The 21,929-nt window shown below is 38.4% G+C and overlaps 1 protein-coding gene across 17 annotated transcripts in view; it reads right to left on the reverse strand.

The window, feature by feature from the left end:
• Positions 1–21,929, reverse strand: part of ncam1a (neural cell adhesion molecule 1a) — a 246,876-nt gene that overhangs the window by 38,048 nt on the left and 186,899 nt on the right. For 9 of the 17 annotated variants that reach the window (XM_044221768.1, XM_044221767.1, XM_044221766.1 and 6 more), the window contains 6 exons: positions 19,777–19,806; positions 13,764–13,914; positions 8,037–8,221; positions 7,196–7,292; positions 4,035–4,202; positions 176–301 (listed from right to left, as the gene is read on the reverse strand). In XM_044221768.1, coding sequence (XP_044077703.1) covers positions 176–301; positions 4,035–4,202; positions 7,196–7,292; positions 8,037–8,221; positions 13,764–13,914; positions 19,777–19,806 — 757 coding nt within the window. The remainder of the gene's footprint in view (positions 1–175; positions 302–4,034; positions 4,203–7,195; positions 7,293–8,036; positions 8,222–13,763; positions 13,915–19,776; positions 19,807–21,929) is intronic. The other 8 variants (XM_044221769.1, XM_044221775.1, XM_044221774.1 and 5 more) reach the window with 1 other exon arrangement.

The following is a 21,929-nucleotide window of genomic DNA, read 5'->3' on the forward strand; positions in this document are numbered from 1 at the left end:
GAAAAGGACTGCACTGGGGCTTGGCGTGAGAATAGAGGAGTGTAGGGGTGAAAGCATCTGGGCTCAGCTAGATATGAGCAGGCGGTGGAGTGAGCAACAGCATTAGGTTCAAAGCATTGGGGTCAGAGGAGCACTTACTGAGAGCAGGGACACGAGCAGTGAGGGCAGTACTTACGGACTGGCTCAGTCTTGAAAGTGCTGGCCGGGCTGCTCTCGCCTTCGCCTTTGCCATTGATGGCGGACATCTTGACCTCGTAGGTGGTCTCTGGCTTCAGGCCAGCGATGGTGATCTTGGTCAGGTCTGTTGGAGGCGAGGTGGTGTTATTCCATGCAGGTATACAAGGAACCAAGAAATGGTAGGAACAATAGATTTGTTCTTTGTGTGCCAATGTGTGTGATATAATACATAAACACCTATTATGGTTAATTTTGTAGGCCAAAACCTAGTTTTCTGTTATTTATGTTATTTGTGAAAAACTAGTTAACACTGCTTTGCCAAATAAAATGTAAACAAAGGCCATATTAACCAAACAACTGATGCAGTCATGTTTTTCTTGGGAGGACAGTCTCCAACATATCAACCAGCATAAGATTCAAAAGCAGATTTTCTTTCAAAAAGTCAACAGATAATATACAATTGCAATTACTTTTTGTTTGTTCTGGTTTTGCTTTTGTTTGTTTCTTTGGATCCCTATTTGCTTATTATTACATTCACTACCATAATTTGTACAGTATATACTGCGTTATGTATTTCCTGTTGTTATGTTGTGTCTATTTTAGACTGCATCTACCCATCTGTACTATCACCCTTTTCACGGAATAAAAAAATAAAACAAAATAACTTAATCTGGTTATTAGAATGACCAAATAAGCTCTCAGATGCCTACTCTATCTTGATCCAAATTAAACAGGTTACTATTTTGATGTATTGATGTGTACATGTTGATCTCAGCAGAAAACATGGGACTGAGCAGTACTTCCTTTTACCATTAGTACTGTGGTCAGAATTTATTTCCCCTGCATTAGAAGTCATTTATAACTCCAGAACAGACAGCAGCTGTTGGCTGAAACGGTTTATGTTTATAGTGTACGTACGGCATGACAACCCAGGTAGGCTGGAATATACTCCTAACTGGATTATCCATGGAGACTCAGTCACCAATGGGAGCAAAGATTGTGCAGACCTATTGAATACTTGCATGTAATGGTAGCCATTGAGCACAGAAAAGCAGACCAGCATCATGAAGAGCAAATGCCAAGAAAAGGGCAAGCTCTAATTACAGTGGGCTTCTGTGGTTTATGATTACTGGTTTTATTGTAGAAAAATAACATTAAAGAGAAACTGCAACACAAAGGGTGCCACGTGTAGTACAGAAAGAAAGCTATTAGGAAACCCTGCTACTATAATCTTTAAATGTAATTATCATGGGAAAAGTGAATTAATTTAACCAGTAACCAGTATGAGCTAACAGGAAACATTTTGATAGCTTAAAAAAAGTGTGAACTTTTCTAGAGGTAAAAATAATAACATTTCGTAATTAAAACCTACTACATTTCATCAGACAGACACTGTCTGACACACAGACATTTCTGTATTAGCAAGGAACCATTGAGATTTCAATCAGGATGCACACACATATACACATGTTTCTTAACTTTTGTCACAAAAAACACTTGGCTGATGCCTCGCTGTGTAATACAAAGAATAGTAATTTCATGGATCAGAACAAATTTAGGCCCCAGTGCAAAACAGCTGACAAATATTTTTCGATTACAGTGACTCAAGGAAAATTCTAAATGTGTTTCACATTAATGTCTCAATGAAAAGGACTTTGGGAATGAACCATGGATAAGTGACTGCTTTGGGAAACTGTATGAATGGAGCTAAAAAGCATAAGGCCAAATTAATTCACAACTGGGCTTCAAGCACCACCAACATCAGTAAAACTGATGTCACTGCTGCAACCATTCATGTTCAGATGAGATTTCTAGCCGGCCCGGAGTAATTCACCACCGATTACCACATGCTGGTTTCCTCAGCTTCCCAAAAAGGTTATCTCCACAAATCACAACAATTGTTACAAATTCGACTGACTCTGGTGTGATAATAATTGTGTTGCTACAGTGCATGCTTACTGCAGCATCAAGGACAATGTACTGATGTCTGAGAAATCAATCTTTGAAGTATTAAGTCAACATATAGCATACATGATTATGGTTACAGGCTAAAAGCTGCAATATGCAACTTGTTCCACATTAAATAAATGAATAAACACCAACAGTGCAGTGCCTTGGTCTATTTCTAACCTTAACAGGTCATTTGCCCAGGTTTTGAGATATCTATCTCTGAGATTTCTTGTCACCACCCAAACACAATGGAGTTGAATAAAATTTGGTTTGTGATGCTCACAGCAGTGAAAATGCCATTTTTAAAAATTCTAAATTTAGCTACTGTATATTAATGTGTTCTACAGACCATATATGATACAGGCACATATACTGCTGATATCTAATGCATATAGCATAAAACATGAAGTGTTAATAGACAGGTTTACAGGGTACAGTATAAAGGATAGCAGGTGTACTTTAACTTTTGACTTGTAGCCTCATGTATGTGCACACTGCAGATGTAGATATCTATATATGGACCCACAGCTATGGGTGTGGTATCTATATGTGGCAGTACTGCTTTCAAACTTGTGATGGCAGCCCTGGTTCACAATATTGACAGTTAAACTCAATAGCCTTTCTACTGACACATTTCAGCCACTTGATAATTCTTTATCAGTAACAATGTACAACCTTCCTCCCTGACATGTAGTAGCTTAAATAACTTAATAACCTTTAGTACTGATTTTATAAATCAAAATTATTATAACAAATGTATGTACTGTACAGTGCAACAGATAATGTCCATTCAGCATATGTGTGTTTTCAAAAGGCATCAATTTAACAGATGTGGAGTAGCTGATGTGGTTGAATGAGATATTTCTGGTAACATTTACTGTTGGTGCATGTGTTTTGTTTTGTGTATACATTTTCATGACAGGCGGCTCTTGGGCCTTGAGCTGACAGCAGAGCCTGTCAGCCACTGACTGATACGTCCCATGTGGCAGACAGGACAAGAACCATCCAGATTTGTAAGAGCCACAAACCCTCTGTGGAATGGGGATATTATCTGGGGCCTGTCAGTGTTTGAGCTGACTGTCATTTAGACTACACTGTGTTCCACCTCTCCTCCTGACATCAGCTACTGTCATGTTTGGATTAACTGTTGTTGCAAGCCTAAATGTTTTCTGCAGTTTTGGCCCATATTTCCTTCATGTTGGGAATGCAATCTACAGATATAGACCCTAAACTAATAATATATTATATTTTAGTGAAAGCTGCACCATGAAAAGTCACTCACTTTGCACTGTAACCATTACAATTATTATTAAGTGGATTATCCTGATACTCAAAAATCTTATAATTAAGAGGCAAGATCTAAAGTTTTTATTAGCACCCTTATTATTTACATGATTTCTAAACTGATTTATGGATGCTACTTGTCAACAGACATAGGAGTCTGAGTAGAAGCTTCTTCTTTGAGATGACTTTTGAAGAAAGATGCGTCATTTGGGTGCTAAGGATTAAAATGGCTTAAGAGGTACTAAGGTATAGCTGATGCAGGTGATGCATCTTAAGAGACCACAGAAAACACTGACCCTGAAGAGAGAATTTAACATCCCTTGCATCCACTTTGCTTCATTGAAAGTATATTTTTCAAGGTATTCAGGGGAGATGTAGGTAAGTGGTGGTGAGTCAGGGACTTAAAGACTAATTCAACACTGAATCACATCAAGCAGAAATCTACGTCACAGCAGGTGTTTAAAATATGATGCTAAAAAAAGCCCAAAATGAGATTTCTTGTGAAAAGATGTTTGTAAATCTACTGACTTTGTACAGATTTTTACACATGCTGCTGAAAGCCAAGGGGAGGCACAAAACAGCCATCCAATGAACTTTTCTGTCAGGAGAGATGGGAGACTCACCATCATTAGCATCATACTCCCTGCTGGTCCAATCCTGGCCTGGCAAACGCCATTCCACTCTGTACTTGATAATGGGCACTCCACCTATAGAGTCAGGCTCCTCAAACTCTACCTCTGCTGTGCTGGAGAAAGGTTCCACTTGTTGAATTTCTGGTGATGATGGCACCTCTGCAACAGAGCGTCAAAAACATTTTTTTTTCTTTTCAAAAGCTCATTCTGCTTGCACTGATGCAAAGAGTCCCACAAAATATACAAAATATAATGATTCACAAATGGCATGTAACTCCCAGTATACACAGTATACAATGTTGATTGCTCTACAATGTCTATAAGAAACAACTGAAGCACTGAAAAAATGGTCATTTCCAAGATTCTATTTGATTAATGTAAAGTAATTACTTTAGGCATGTAACAGCTTTACCTCTAGTCTACACAATTTAGTAGTCTTCTGTGGACACTATAATGCAGTTTTTCTTCTTTTTTCTTTTTTCAGGGGTAGGGCCTAATGCTGGTAATCAGTATGTCAAGGCATGTGTGGCATTATGTCCATCCATTCAATTTTGGTCTAGAGTCTCTTTAACTTTAACTTAAGGACTGCCTTTCACCTACGTAACATTGCAAAAATCAGGCACAGCCTGTCTCAAAATGATGCCGAAAAATTAGTGCATGCATTTGTTACTTCTAGGCTGGACTACTGCAATTCCTTATTATCCAGCTGCCCAAATAAGTCACTTAAGACTCTCCAGTTGATCCAGAATGCTGCGGCACGTGTACTGACAAGAACTAGGAAAAGAGATCATATTTCTCCAATATTAGCTTCTCTGCACTGGCTCCCTGTAAAATCCAGAATAGAATTTAAAATCCTTCTCCTCACCTACAAAGCTCTTAATGGTCTGGCACCATCATATCTTAAAGATCTCATAATACCTTATTACCCCACTAGAACACTACGCTCCCAGGATGCAGGGTTACTTGTGGTTCCTAAAGTCTCCAAAAGTAGAATGGGAGCCAGAGCCTTCAGTTATCAAGCTCCTCTCCTGTGGAATCAGGTCACAGTTTGGGTTCAGGAGGCAGACACCATCTCCACATTTAAGAGTAGACTTCAGACTTTCCTCTTTGATAAAGCTTATAGTTAGGGCTGGCTTGGGTGAGCCCTGAACCATCCTTTAGTTATGCTGCTATAGGCCTAGACTGCCGGGAGACTTCCCATGATGCACCTCTTTCCTCTGTCCTTCTCTCACTCTCCATCTGTATGCGTTTTTATCCCATTACTGCATGTTACTAACTCGACATCTTCTCTCTCCCGTAGTTTTGTGCTTTCTCGTTTCTCTCCTTTCTCCTTCTGTCGCTTTCAGCAGGTATTTCTGCCTCCGGAGCTGCAGAGACTGGATCTGTGGTTGTGGCCCAACTGCTGCCCCTGTGTTCCGGCTTGACAACTGCTACTACAGTTGTTGTTATTGGCTCTATCGTAGAAAAGGTTTCAGTCGTAGTCATCTGGACACTGTTTTCAGAATCAAGAGGTTTCGGCTCCCATGTGGAAGTCATTCTCAATTGTGAAAAAATGGAACGGGAACTCAGAAATTTAAGCTACTCTGTGTTACATAAGCCCTGACCTCCGGAAGGAGTCTACCTGAGTATCTGTTGATTAGCTAGTTTCACCTGAAACTGACCAAATTGTTTCCATGATGGCCCAGTAATCAGTAATTACTGATTACTGTAATGATAAACCTTCCTATTCTTTTCTGGATTGTGTGCCATAAGTATGTAATGCTTTGTTTAGAGAAGCTCTTTGCCTCATGTTACATATTACATTTTCTCATTGACATATCAATGTGGGAAATAAGGTGTGAGGACATACTGTAAATGAAGGGTTCCTTTTGGTACCCTTTAGTCCAGCTATGGTTGAAAGGAGTCACTTTAGGCATACTGATGAGTTATGCAGATGAAAAAACACCTCAAAAGGGCCTACAGTATATTACACAGTGGCCACAAAGGTTGTTAGTACAAGTGATTCAACTACACTGTATTTCGACAAGGTCCTAAGTGGCCTACCTCTTCTAATGGGCCCTAAACAATTTCCATACCAAATGAAGCTAACACAAACCAAATACAGTACAAACAGTTCCACTGCGATTTGAATTTCTGCTCATTACCTGTCTGTGCTGTGGAGTGCATCACAATCGTATGCATGGTCTGATTTTATTTTCTATTTATATTCTGCCTTTTGGACATCTGGTACATAAATGTAATACCAGTTTCAATTTCTGTGTGGGCAACACACAGATATATCTTAGCTACATCCCTGTCAGTTGTCTCAAAGAAAATAGCACCTTCCTGAATTGTTTCGAGGACAGTCATAAGTGGATGAGCTTCCCTCAATTACTGCAAATACAAACAAAACAGATCGTAATCATTATCACTATCCCATTAACCACTTGGTGTTGCAATCTTATATCTAAACTAAGTCTTAACTATGATAAATTATTGTTTCTATCAACTCCTAAACATCTCTAAGATCTGAAAATTCTCAATAAATCCGTAAACTGTCATTCATACATTCATTACATCTTGTCTTTACTACTGTAATGCCACATTTACTGGCATTAGTAAAATATCACTTTATTGTCTGCATCTTGTTCAAAACTCTGCTGCTAGGATTTCATATGCATATTTCACATATCAATGCTCTCTACACTGGCTTCTGATTGCCTTTAGAATTTACTTTAAAATGTTATCTGTAACATCTAACAGGCCTTTCGTCTGGTTATATTACTGAGCTCTTGACCTTAGAACGACCATTTCGTTGTGGGTGGTTGGATCCATATTGCGTAGTATGACTTTGGTTAGGTAAAGATTGAAGTGGGAGGGTGGAGGTTCAGGTGGCATTCATTTATCATATAACATTAATGAAAAAACTCAGCAATGTTATATTGTTTTACTATTTCTTCTCTTTGGTATTTGCTAGCATAAAGCATCACAGACTGGCCAGGCAGGTGCTGTCACATCATTTCTAGGTTGTGAAGTCATCAAACCTCCAGCACTTCCCACTTACCCCATTTGGGATTTAAAAATATTTACCTTTTTCTTTAAACTTTTGTTTAATTTGAAAAAACACTAGACATTTTCAGTGAAATGCAATGCTTAATTTTCGGTGAACAAACCTGCTTGGATAAGAAGGAACTCCTTGGACTCAGTGCCCATCACATTGGTTGCTGTGCAGTTGTAGCTCCCAAAGTCATTCTGAGAATCAGGGGTTATCTGAGAGACAGAAAAAGACAAAAACACTGAGAAACACCAGGCCATGTGGTGAGGCACTGCAGGTGAGAGAGGCTAGAAAAACATACTACTAGGAACCGAGGAGACCCATGAAGAACTTGAACATGTTTGTCATGTAAGGGATAATGTAAAGCCATTATTGTGAAATTAACCCTGACAGGGTTATGCAGGATGTGGAGGGGTCTAGAATCATCATCATCATTATCATCATTTAGGAGTAAGATTCATCCTTATCCCGCTTATTACATGGATACTAACTAAAGAAATCAATAATTTGACACCAATTATTAATTTAATTGATTTAAAAATTATTTTAAAATGTTTTTTTGCCACAGGACTTCTTTCTTTGGATTGATATGATTGGACTCCAGAGTTTATGATCAGAACTGCGTCCATAGCAACGGTCTGTTATTCATAGCAGTGGTCTGCTCTTCAGAAATAACAGACCATAGAATACCGTAATTGACAAATCAGAATGAATAACAAATGGAAATTCCTTTTTAAATTACCACTACATTGACTCAATTAGAAATGGCAAAACTATTTATAATTGCTTCTAATAGTTGATCTCTATCTGTTAAGTAACTACAGCTGTTGTAGACATGAAATCTAAATCTGAAAGCTGACATGCCCTGCCAAAACTTTTACTTTCAATGTATTGCAAAAACAGTCTCTTAGTGTTCTATTAACTCCCATGCTTTTGTATGTCAATACAGTGCAGCAGACCTCCAGGTAGCTGATGGTTGGTGTGTTGTAGATCTTCATGTTGGTGGTGTTGGCAGAGGGCAGCTGGAGGCCGTCTCTGAACCAAACCACTGAGGCTACGGGGTGAGCCTCCACCTCACAGCTGATGTTGGCTGGGTTTCCCTCCCACGTGTACACTGTCACTGGACCCAGGATCTTTGGAGCATCTGCAGCAACACACAGGGCAATGAAGATGGCAAACATCACAACAGGCATGTTTGGAACTGTTTACTGATAATATGAAATGTTTACTCCTTCACTCTGGTTCATCTGGCCAGGATTGAATGATGCCATGCATAAGGAGTGAAACCACAGGAAAATGCAAGGGTTTATGCTTCAGAATCTCAGAAATGCTGTTCTGCTCACATTAGAAGACATTTTTTTTGTCTCAGACTGTTATGGTGACATGGGGGAGCATAAACTACATAATAACTTGGATTTGGCTGCGATAAAATCAGTCATGTTTGAAAACTGTCCTAGCATCTGGGACAGCTAACAAAGAAGTCGAGCATGAGTTCCAACTAGAGGATTTTTGCTTCATATCTCTCTATCAAATTGTGTAGTCTACACTATGCTTTGGTTTGTGCATACATTTTGCCAATATAAATAAAATGTTCGCTAATACAATCTCATTTTCATCTAACAGGAATATGAATGTAATCCAGTGCTAACTCTTCATTCCAGAAGTGTGTGAGAACAGGGAAAGAGGAGATGTTCTGTTGATTCTATATCCTTTTTACACTATAATACACAACATATGTATTATCAAACTCTCTCACAAAATTTCTTTATGAAAAATCCACAGTCTTCTATTGCAGGAGCAAGTCATTTGTGGGATGACAATATCTCCTTCCTTCCCTGAAGCTCCTCTTCTCAGCATTTCCAGCAGATCTTATCGTGGCTGCCAGTGAGATACTACATTTAGAAATCTTTGTAATCAAAAAGACATTTAAAACACACTCCCGACTGCAGCAGGAGCAATCATGGCAATGCTGACAGAACCTGCAATCTTAATGGTAAACAAATGTTAAGTGTAGTCTAATGGCTGTATTTGTCTTACTTCTATACATTCAAGGCAGGGTCTTTTATGGTTTCCATTTAAATTTTAAAGACCTGTGCTGGTTTTATGGAACATTAAATTGCCACTGTTTACCCATTTTAGAAAAGGTTAGAGCAATATTTTGCTGAGAGATTCTCCAGCTCAGCAATTACAAAAACGTCAATGTCTCACAGGTCACACAGTATTACCCAGTAAGTCTAATAGGCGCTCACTCATGAGTTAGCAAGAGCATTGAGTTAACAGAAAACTCAGCTGGTTCTTTTTGGGTTTGATGAACATTTGATCCTACCCCTTACTACAACTGCTCTATATTTGGTACCTGTAGAGATATCAATAACATTACATGAATGTTAGCAGTGTAATACAGTGCAAGCCCCATTTAGCAAACAACTTTGTTATGCTCATTTAATTGAATTGATACCATATGGTCAACACTCTTCACCCTAAGCCTCAATTTTTGGCATCATCATTTAGGAGTAAGAAGCTATAACAGGAGATGACTGTGTACCTGCATTGTTTCCTGCTGCCTTTTATTCTATCCTGCTCACATCACTGAGCAGTGCTTCTGAATGCACTGAAGTATGCTTTGCTTCCTGAGTGCTGTGGAATGCTGTGGCCCCTGACACTGTCAGGGCTTTACTTCTGACCTTGGATCCTTGAAAATTCTGCAGTGTGCTGTTGCTGGGATTGATGGACGAGGCAGAGTCAATAGATGTTCCATTGCCTGCAGCCCTGATTAGACTCTCGCTCTTTCTATCAATGCAGCCATTGGGCCTCATTGACTCTCTGCAGTGCCACTGTTTGATTTCTGTAGCCTCCTAGCCTGGTCTAGGTGAGATTATTGATATATGTGCAAATAATAACAGGAATGTACCTGCTAGTGGTGCTCATGTAGGTCACATACAACATAAAATACATACAAAACATAGTGATGAATATATACATACATATGCAGGTTAGGTATAACTACAGTACAATTAGTGTGCCTTTAGGAATTAAGTATTTTGTGGAAGAATAGTCCATTGAACAGTAAGTGTATATATAACATTTTACAAAAAACCCATATATATATATATATATATATATATATATATATATATATATATATATATATATAGAATCTCAAAAAAGAACAATTCAAAGAATGACAAAACACTGGATATGTGTATATTGTGTATACTTGTGTGTAAATGCATGTATCTAAATACTGTATATGTGAGTATGTGCATAACTTGTATTTATAGTCTGGATAGTGGCTTGTTCATAAATGTTGAATTGTGAGAAGGGTAGGCCTAATAAGCTATAGCTTCAGCCAGCACTATTTTGATCATTGGACAGATATGAGTACATAAGAAGTGACCTGCTTGCAGCTCAAACAGCTCAAACAGCGTTTTCATTAGACATTAATGCTAAATAAACCTTGGCTGCTGAAACCGGAGCTGAAACAGAGAAGATATTAACACTTTCCTATCAGTCCTTCAGCAGCAAATGTAGACACACTCAGCTAAGCTAATGGGATCATGCTGTGCAGCAGATAGAAAGTTCCTTGCCTAGATAACGTCTTCATTGTGTGACTGGGAGAGTGGTGATAGAGAGGACAGAGAGTGAGAGCTGTGCTCAAGACAAAGCACCTTTTCTTATCGATAATTGCTTGGCAACAGTGAATCAGCTACCTGATTACTTGCTGATTACTCTAGCTAACTGCAAGCCCTCAAACAACTCTATCAACACTGCATTGTGATTATATCTCTGAGCAAATTGCTCGTGCATTGAGAGTAGGGCATTTTAATCCAATTAAACGTTCATTGACTTTATTTATCTTTCTTTTTTACCAAGGTAATATTTGATAGATTTCAAAATGAGATCAAGTACGATTTGGCTTCAATTATATGCACATCCAATCTTTCCAAGCATTTTGAGTATGCTAAGTTACTGATGGGAAAATGCATCCAAAAACACACTAACCTTACCCCGTTGACCCTAAATGGATATGAACACCTCCAAACAATCTAACCTCATCATCATGGTCACATTTGAAATCTAGAGTGCTGGAGTACAGAGGCCAAACTAATAAAAAACAGATTGTAGTTACTTTGTAGAAAATAATTTAGCAATCAATATGCTTTGTACCATCACAGACCCTGGCAGTCTTGCAGGTGCAGAGTATTATTATTAGAAGTATTTTTACAGCATTTCTTGTAATCTTAAAAAAACATTTTGGACATCCTGATGGTCCTGTCCTGTTAATACATACCACATGACCGCAATGCCCACAGTTCAAATCCAACTAGGGTTTGTTGCATGTCATTTGTCAATCAAAGGCCAAATCATTGCACAAGCATTTTAGTTTAGAGTTAGGATGCTCAAAGACCATATTCATTTGACAAGACAAAATTCATTTTAAGCTTAAAAAGCCACTGTACCTCGAGGCTATGTCAGAACTGAGACTTTTGTTTCCATGGTAACAAATCGCAGTGGTACCACTGACCCAACAACCTCTGCTCTCTCGCCCACCATTTATCCCCAGAAGCAGAGGTAACTGCCCAGACGCTGTATCTTCAGGCACATTTCTTTGGTCTTTACAAGCTCCTCCTCTGTTTTAGGATTTTTCAATATTTCTTTCTTTGTATCCAGTGCCATGATTTTATATTTTTTTAAATGCTCCTAAAAACTGTAGGATTAATTGCTAAGTAAATGTAACAGGTTGATGTTTATGAGTTTTAATTTACTCTTAAAAACTTAACATTGATAGCTTTGTGCATCTGATGACAAGCAGCCTGTTACACCAGCTGTGTGTAAGTTCAAACGCAGCTTAGTTCGAACATTGTGTGGTAACTTATGCAATAACTTCAAATTTCAAATTCAAATTGGGTTGCACTGTACAAGCTAGTAACAACGTAGAGTTGTGAGAAAACTCAGATAAAAACCAAAATGGTAGGGACTAATGTTAGAAGAGCCAGAGGAAAATTTCCTTTGCTATTTACACTTCTCTTTACATTCATGATGACACTGACATGCATGCTCAGTCTTGTGCTGTACAGTTACTTTATGTTGCTTCACTTTACATAAGAAGGGAATTGCCGCTGGCACCATTTGGTTGCATGTAACTTGTAGCTGTAAAGGTGTTAACTTCAGCAGAATATTTTCGCCAAGATGGAAGTTTTCCAAAGATTTTCATTATTATTCGTTATTATCTATGACAATATTTGTGTGTGATACAGTTAGTGAAAAACATTGAAGTACAAGAAGCAATCAATAAATTACTTGAATTAGTAATGAGGTAATGTTAGACGGACCAAACACATTTTATCTGATGTTACCTACTTCACACGTCATAGCAAACATTTTCTTATTTTAATAAAATAGTCTTGTAGGCCTCTTAATTTCTGTCTTAGTAGTGTCTTTCTCTCCCTTTTTATCTGAAAATGCACTGGGTGAAACTTTACTCTCTGCAACAATGTTTTCATTGCAGATGACTGTTAAATTATAGTGTAAGTAGAGATAGGGAAAATGAACAAAGTAGCAAGTTTAGCGTGAAACTAACCTGTTACAGCCGAGCAGTGAGTATTGACTTTACACTTGAACTTACGGTCAAACTCATTTCAGCTGGTGCAACAGGCCGCAGAACTCTGTCTGAAGTTGGAATACTGGTCTAGTCTGTCAGTCTGTCTTTCTGAAACCAGCTCGAGGTTTTGTTGTCAAAAATCGAGATCTTCTGTCAAGAGACGCTCTTTTGCACCAACATTAAACAATCATACAAGGAGAAATCCCTTGTAGAAGATGCTGAGAGAACAATTTCCACATGCAAGGCAGCCACAAGGCAGGTTGTGGTTAAAATAGAGGGTATGAGTCTCAAGGTTTTCTTGATTGGAAAGACGTGCTCTCTTGCTCTTACTGTTATATTGCTAGTGCTATTGATTTTTCTGCCTACAGGTAAAATCAACAGTTAATGAACAAAGCCCAGAAAAGTTCTCAGGGTGCTGTCAAAAGTCTTTTGAGGAAACAGTGGAAATCACTACCTGAGCAGAAACAGACATGTTGAGAAAAAGTCTGGCAACCAAAAACAATTCAATCAATTACAACAGAATGTTTTTCCTAGAATGCGCTGAACACAATAGACGATGATGATATATCATGGTCAAGGAATGATATTTCACAATCTACAAGTAGCTGTTCAGCACCAACAAAAGACAGTGGTATGCCTGCTACAAAGTTTCCTTGAGAATAATTCTTTTAGTCTTTATATCCTGACTTAAGCACTTCAGTCCCTCCTTTAGCTGAGCATTGATGAATTTGTATAACATTGACACTGAAAATGTGTAGTAGTGGGTGTGTAGTGAAATACAATTCTGGTCATGTGAAAAATATTATTTAACATCTGACATTAATTAATAACAAGTAAAGTCAATTCTGAGTTCAATTTCACAAAACTAAGAATATTTTTTCTATAACAAATAGTTCAGCATTTTGGGGAATACATTTATTTCATTCTGAGAGTGAGATGAAATGTAAAAACAATAACAACAGCTGGTAATAATCTTAGCTTCATTCATTTATAAGTGAATTAGAACATTACAAACTAAAGGTGATGAGCATTGACAGCAATGATAAACCATTAGCGCAAGTGTAGGAAGAGTTGGGTTACTTACAGCGGACTTCCAGGTACATGTGCTGGTTGTCCTGACCGATGGAGTTGCTGGCGGTGCAGAGATACTGGCCGGCATACGTGAACTGGATGTTTTTCAAGGTGAGAGAGGACACCCGTGCATGGCTGCGTACCACAATATTTCTATCAAGGCTCTACAAAGAAGAGGAGAAAGTAATTATTCTCACTTATGTCTTGCTACTCTCTCAGTGATTCCCTCAGCTTGTTTATGACAGTTTTTATATTTGTTGGACTAAAAAATGAAGAAAGAATAAAAACTGGGAGGAATCTTGCACAGATTGGAAGTTGGTGTCTTATGAAAAAAAAATTGAAGGATAAGGCTGGCATTATTCTATATTTTTCTAATTGTAAAGTGAGTGCCACAGGCAGGACGGGGAAGTTGAACACATTGCTGGTTTTGATCTTTTCATGGGATTTGTTGAATAAGAAAAATATAGAGATACACCAGCCTTATCCTTTACAATGTGGATGTAACAAAGATTAAAGTTCTAGTCAAGGTAAATGTTATTATCCCTGGTAAAGGAAAGTCAGATGACCAAGGTACAGACGGGAATCTTAAAATAATAAAAATATACTAGTCAAATAAACTTTCTGTCTCTTACACATGGACAAACAGCAACACAGTGGACATCATGGCCACTGAGAAACTATCCCTGCATCAGCCAGGAAATCAGTGCGTGCACAAGGCCTGGGCCAATTAACTACAGTATGTCGATTACTGTCCCTACCATTTACCGGTCTAGTTGCAGGTTTACAGACAGTCTAGTTGCAGATGGAACAATATAAATTCAGTTGCCTTTATTGCCCTGCCTACTTAATTTAACCTGTTGTATTGTGGATATGCAGGGTCACTGAGGATGCCTTATTCAGAGCAAGCTCTCAGCACAGATGCGCAGCTGACATCTGAGGACACCCAATGACCTCACTTGCCATTTTAATTATGCACTGCAACCTAGTTTGATCTGTAGTGTACATGTTACCAAATACAAAGATGAGGCCATAAAATTGGGTGCTTTGTGTTCTGCTCTGTTCTTTGTTCTCAGTAATGTTTACATCTGACCATTTTCACATACAGCGTATTGCCAAAAAGCAAATGCAAGCTTCCCACCAGGACAATAATTGAGATATATTCTTGAAAATATGCTGTAGAAGGTAGCAGGCAAAAAAAATGACATCAATAATGAAGAGCCATGTAGCAGGCCCTATAAAAACTCTGGCTGTTAAAAATACAGTAACAGCTTTTCTTGCCTCTGGGCGACACACAATTCAAACTAACAGGGGATATACATCTTCCTTCTAGCTGCCATGATTTACTATTAATATTTCAGGTATTGTAGGTGCTTCAGCATTTATATTTTATAAATAATTGAATGATATTTGTTGTATAAGCATTATGGCATGAAGTGCTATCCTCTACAGAGCAGGGGGATGCAGGTGTGACAGAAACATTTCTGCTGTTTACTGAAGATCTGAGGGAGTGTCCTGGAACATTTTGAAAGGGCAGCATTAATCTTGTCTTACTGCAGTGACACAGGAAGAAGAAGCTGCACTGGGCACACTAATGGAATGTAAACAGGGATAAGGTTAATGGAGAATAATACTTTAATGATACAACAGAGGTAAAAGTGAACAGACAGACCTTTGAACAGGATTTATTCATTAATTCCAATGAATCATTTTAATTATACCACTCTGATTTGTCACCAAATTAATTAGAACGGTGGACTTGTAATAGAAGGCATGGAAATGCTTTTTTACAGTTTGTGTAGTCACTGCTTCTATGCTTTGTAGGGCAGAACTGACACTCTGTTACATAACCTGTCAATACGCATGTTACGCATTATATAGGAGAGACTGCCAGGCAGGATGTGCTGCAGCTGTGTCAATCAGTGATGCAGTGAACAAACCCAGCTCACTCTTTATATGTGCTGCTTCTATATTTCAGCACCTCTCCACCACCTACAGCCCTACTAACCCTATAAAAAATATGTTAATGCTGCATTAATGTCAAACTGGACTTCTATAAATACAACATGCAGACTGGGAACGGTTCATATCAGTAACATAATGGTAATTACAAAAAGGGCATGTAGCTCCAACTTGAATTGCAAAGGTTTGTTAGCAGTCAACTTAAGAGATGAACTAGAATCTAATAATTATAACAGGCCAAGTTATTAAGAAGACTAAGAGTCTAGAGCCACTAATTTGGTCATAAACTATTAATGGAATTTTGATCTGACGATGGCAGTAGATGAAAAGTCAGCGAATCACCAAATTTATTACAATTCGTCCTGTGGGTAACATGGATGTCAGCCATCCTTTTAGTTTTTGAGACATTTCACTCTGGACCAAAAAACAATCATCCTACTGGTTATAGACTACAGACTCAGCTTATAGCCCTTTTCCACTGCAGGAACTTTAGAACATGTAACCTGGGGCTTCCCATAACCTGAACATCTAAGAACCTGTGAGGCTTTGGAACAACTTCTGCAAACCACGATATATTTTATTAAAGAAGCAACAGCAAGACCAACTATGTCATTTTATGTGCTGTTTGGTAGGTGAGGAAAGTAAGCTGTTGTGGGACAGACGACAAAGAAAAAGTGGGGCTGATATTGTTTCTTTATTTCCCATTTAGTCTGAAGTGGGGTAGGCACAAGCAGGTCGTTTGCCCACAATGGCGTGAAGCATGTCAAACTACTTCCTAATTTTTCATTTTGCCCTGCTGCACGCATTGTGATCCTTAATTTTCCTATAATCTTGTGTCATCTTTTGAATTTTTTTCCCTGCATTGTTTGGCTGTGTGATGTATCCATGTTTCTGCCAGACTGAGAAATCTTCTGGTACACCTTTTCTTTTCTAATTGCTGACTCCAGCTCCTCTGAATGGCCTCCTTGCTCTAATTACAAATGAGGGCCTGGACACCTTCATTTGTCCAACAAGCATTCTTCATTGTTCTTCCTTTTCCCTAGTCGATGCAGATGCTGTAATAAAATGGTGGCTACCATTGTGTTTGTTGTTGTCATCTTTGTTGTGATGTGACAACACATCTGCTTGACCAATCAAGATTGACAGCACTGCTGGCAACCTCTGAAAGTTCTTGCATTTAGTATTACCTCAAATTTAGTTCCAGGAATTTGTCCCTAAAGTGGGAAAAACAGCAGATCTTGTGACCATAGCTACACTTTACATACGTCTATAGGTTTTTTTTTATTGATTTATGCAGTGGAAAAGGGCAATTAGGCTGATGAAATAGAGCAGCAGGTCCTTAAGTAGAACTGAGCCTGACAAGCTGAACCAACAATGTCTTCAAATGGCCAATGTAGCTAGAATACAGCTTATGATTATCTGTCTCCCAATTCGGAGGCTGGATCATCTTGCAGAATGTGGCATATGAAGGTGAACCTGTTCTTCCTCCAGAAAGTAAACAGTCTGCTAAAGCTAATGGTGCATTCAAATGGTCCTTGTCAACTAAAGTCAAAATGTTTGACATTCAGGGTGCCCTGGTTTCAAGTCACAACATTCAATTTATCTGCAATTCCCTGTAAAGATATCCAAGCTGCTAACAAGGACAAACAGTAGAGTTCATGTCTTGCTCCATTATTTGCTACTTGCAGTAGCTTCGTCATTGATCTAGTTTGAGTGCTATATTTACTAATGACTGATGAACCTTAATACCAATTTGTGGTAAATGCAACAAAGTCATGTGATCTTTCCTGATGTTATGGGTTAAAGAGGGTTGCCTGAATGTTCTATTCAGCACTGCTGACATCAATGGCATTCAGCAGGCAGGTTATTATAATCAGACCCTGATCTGGATCAAGTGTCAGGCTGCCTTCTAAAGACTTTGCAGTTCTCTTTAGTATAATATCCCCTTTCAGGATACATTTATCATTGTGACTAATCATATAATGCCTGCTTGTTAGCAGCCTATGATTTATGCCTATCACTGAGCTGAGTTCAGCCAGCGTCTAATGCAAGCAGGGTCAAAACTATTATCGTGACTACAGATTAGTTTGATCAATGCCGTGCTATTAGAAGTGCATTCATCAACAACTGATTTTCTATGGTGGGCTACATCAAAATCTTTAACATGGTAACATTTCTATCTTTACTGCTGTGCAGAACCATAGACACTGACAATATCTTCAGACACATAAAATATTAAGACTGGTATCTTCATCATAGATAATGAAACTGCCTTGATTGGTTTTATCTACACAGCCAGATTCAAGCTGCTGTATCAGGTTAAAACACACTATTTCTACTCTTACTTCTCTCACCCTGTAGAGACAAGCAGTTTTAGAGAAACCAGTGAGAAGCACAGTAAGGGAACAGTAAAAGGCACTACAAACACCTTTCTCGACTGGCAATCAACTACTGACAAAGAGCAATACTTAACTACAGCAAAAATCTACTAATTATAGCTAACTGTCTACAAAAGCAAGGAAAACCTACAGGGAAAACACTATCATGGAACAATGAAACCACCTACTGTACTGTATTTACTTTCCACATACAGTACTGTAAAAAGTTGAATTTCTGTGTAAATTTCATAGTCGACAATGTCGAGTAGTGACCATTGAAAAGAATTATAATCAGAGATGTAGAAAAATGTGTCACATGTGACACAACACTGGTCACATGCTGGGATGTGTTAAACAGACTCATGTGATACAATAATTGAAATAAACTTCACAAAAATAGGGAAGTAGCAATTCAAGCACTGAATTATGTCATTGGCTGGTGAAATTATTTGAACCAGTCAGAGGTAAATTGTATTGTTCAAATATAATTGTTTTTAGAAGAACCAAGTTGTCAAAAGACTCTTGCACACAGACTCTTTCTGAACTTCACAAGTTCATTTATCATGTGCTTTTTTATTAAGGGTTTAACATTGGTTCATGGGATTCAATGTGTATTTTCACAGTGAAGGTAAATGAATTCCTTGTTGTGTGTGTATGGCAGTGAGTAAAGTTAGCTTGTTATATTGTCAGTTCTATCTGAGGACAGTAGTTCTTACTTTGTGGAGTGCCAAGAATTTGCATGTTTCATTCCAATCAAACACTACAGCAGGGAGCTCATGCATAAAAGTTTTTTTGGATTTATAATTAAATATACTTGTCATCATGTCCCATGACATGCATGTTTGATTCTTAAAAGTACTTGTTACTAGTGTTCTAAGAGACATAATGAAATTGCTGTACTGTCTGTACCTCAAATGAGCACACCACAAATGGAATTCCATTCTATTGGGGTGGACGCAGAAATGTCAGAGACAGATATCTCAAAACTTAGACAAATAAAACCAAAACTATCTGAATGGCTATATACCACAAGTAATTTGGGTGAACTGACCCAGTAAGACTATTGTATAAATGTAGCCCCAGGTGATTTGACTCCCCCTCTGACTGAAGGTATCAGCTGCTGTAGTGTGCATTTGAAGTAAAAACACGCAGACTCCTGGCTTATGATAGTAGGCTACACCGTTTAAAACCACTCTGTTAAGATTTAGTATAGCTTGGTGAGTTAGCGCCATGGCTGGCCCTCAGCAGAGCAGACAGTGTTTTCTACGTGAGGTTGTAGAGCTGCTGGCCTACCAACAACCCAATGCAGGAATCAGTTTGTTTCCCGAATCAAGCAAAGTCTGAGAACTAACCAGACCATGCAGCAGGAAATAACAGCATGCTACATAGCCAAAAAAATGTAACATCCACTTTGCTGTGACTGTCTCTATGTCTCGAGATGGAATTTGTCGACAGAAATAAACAGGGACAAGTAAATAGGGCAAGTCTAAATGTGTACTGGAACTAAATGGATTAAATGTACTGTACTACGTGGCTAATGGTCTACATATTTAGTGCACAACTAAATGTAGTGAGCATTAAATGTGGGCTGAATGACAACACTTCTGCTCTGCAATAAAAAGGGGTGGTCTACTGTGTAAGTTTAGGCTATTACAACTAGAGTCAGGCTACCATATTTAGTAGCCATACCTCATATTTGTCTGGTCGCGTCCAAGAAGCCTAGAGAGGACAAACACAGAGGAAGCAAAGACAAACAGCGACACATTGGAGCAAAGTAAGCTTTTGTAAAGGATCCACAGAGAGTGAGTGCAGACTGGATTTGCCTGCAGGAGATGTGCAATATGAAATCACTGCACATCTTGTTTGGTTTGAAGGACCATTCCAGTGAGTTTGAATGTTTTAGCTCACTGACTAAAAATACGTATATTGCAGCCAATCATTTTCCAGAACGTACCAGAGTGCATTTTCCTACCTTTCAGATAGTTTTTGATTTACATCCATTTGCAATTGCTAGGGAAATTTACTTGCAGTGACTTTGAAATTGCTAGGTGAGTTAGGTAATCCATCACAGTAAACTTTGTGTCTGCTTTGGTATTGTATTGTTTATGCTAAAATAGGTCTACCATGCAACACTAATGTAACTTTGATAAAAACTAATGCAGACATAATGCTTACTGTGATAGATTACCCAACTCAAGTTTAAAGTATGTACATTGATTTTCATACCCTAGTGAAATAAATGGAAACCAATTCTTGCCTGAAAGGTAGGACAACGCATTCTAACATCCACAACACTACGACATGCTTTGGAAAGTGCAACAGCAATGTATATGTGATTTATAGTCAAGGGGTTTGAACATGTATAACACTGGTATAGTTCTAAAAAACAAAAATGTATACACAATTAGCAAAAACATTGATGATGATTACAGGGATTTACTTTTACATTGGATGAGACTGAATGATTTTTCTACCAAGCTGTATTTATTACAATTAAGATTCTATTCCAATATTTAAAACAAAGCATAGGCAATATTAAAATCCAACATAATAAAATTCAAGGTTCTTAAAGTGAAGAGGACTGTTATGATGAGGTCGGGATTTCTGGCTTGGCAGTTAAACTGCTATCAGGAAATTTACAGAACTGGTCAAAATGCCAAACTGGAGCATATTTTCCTAAAACAGCACGGGGGCTTCTCAGCTGGTTATTAATTAATGTACTGTAATAAGAGAGAATTTGGAGGCACACTAAGGAAAACTGGGCACTGAAACTAATTATGAGGGAGCCATTACCGGTATCCAGGGACTTTGTTTTTCTAATCAGCGGCTTTCTCATCATGGCATTCTGTGTTTTGATTAACTCATTTACTTATGTACAGAACACTGCCGTGCACTACTCATCTTCTGTTAATAACAAGAACATACAGATAATTCTAATCTCATGGTGTACAAAAGCATATGGTATGAATGTGAAAAGAACCTCAGCATCACACTGAAATCCCTTCTCAAGAGATACAGATACAATGATAACATCCGCTGTACTTTTTACAAGACAGTGAGGCTCAAAAGAGGCAGTAGCAGCCGATAAAATGTCTGTTCTGTCATTTCACGTCATTATGAATATGTCTGTGCTCTTGTAGCCTGGCTGGTACGATGTAGAACTGGAACGTGAATGGAGGACAGAGCGTGGAAAACAGGAACCATTCCAATGAATGACGATCCAATGAAAATTAGTGACAGCTTTTACCAAATGATCAGCGGGATTTTCTGATTACAGCAGCATTTAATCAAAATTGATCTGACAGTGATAGATAGGAAAGAGAGGGATGATGACAGGCGGTGAATGGAAGAAGATACTCTGTGACAACTATGAATGGCGGCAAGCAAGTCCTGCCTTGCAGGTTGAAGATAAGATTCAGTACAGTAACTTGCAAAACAGCCATGAATGCACTGTGCTGTGTGAACCTTTCCACTGATTGGCAGTGATAAATGGCAGAGTTAATAGGAAAAACTAGGGACACCATAGCTGAATCAAATTTACAACTTCCCTTCTGATAATCCTCCAGCACAAATGCGGAAAGAAGAAGAGTCAAACATTCAGCTAGCATTGGATGGGAAAAAAACCAACATACTGGTGATTTTATTATTTGTAGAACATTCCCAGTTGTAAGTTATAAAATTAGAAAGTTTGTCCTGAGGGTGGCGATAGAAGGAAAGCCATGAGGTCATTCAAATCAAAAGCGTATGAATCTAGTGTAGCCTCAGCACACTACTGACACACTACTGATATGCTTTGTCATTCTGTGAAATGTTTGCCATGGAAATGCCATTATGTTTTATTT

This window comes from Siniperca chuatsi, linkage group LG14, assembly GCF_020085105.1.
Source record: "Siniperca chuatsi isolate FFG_IHB_CAS linkage group LG14, ASM2008510v1, whole genome shotgun sequence".
NCBI lineage: Eukaryota > Metazoa > Chordata > Actinopteri > Centrarchiformes > Sinipercidae > Siniperca > Siniperca chuatsi.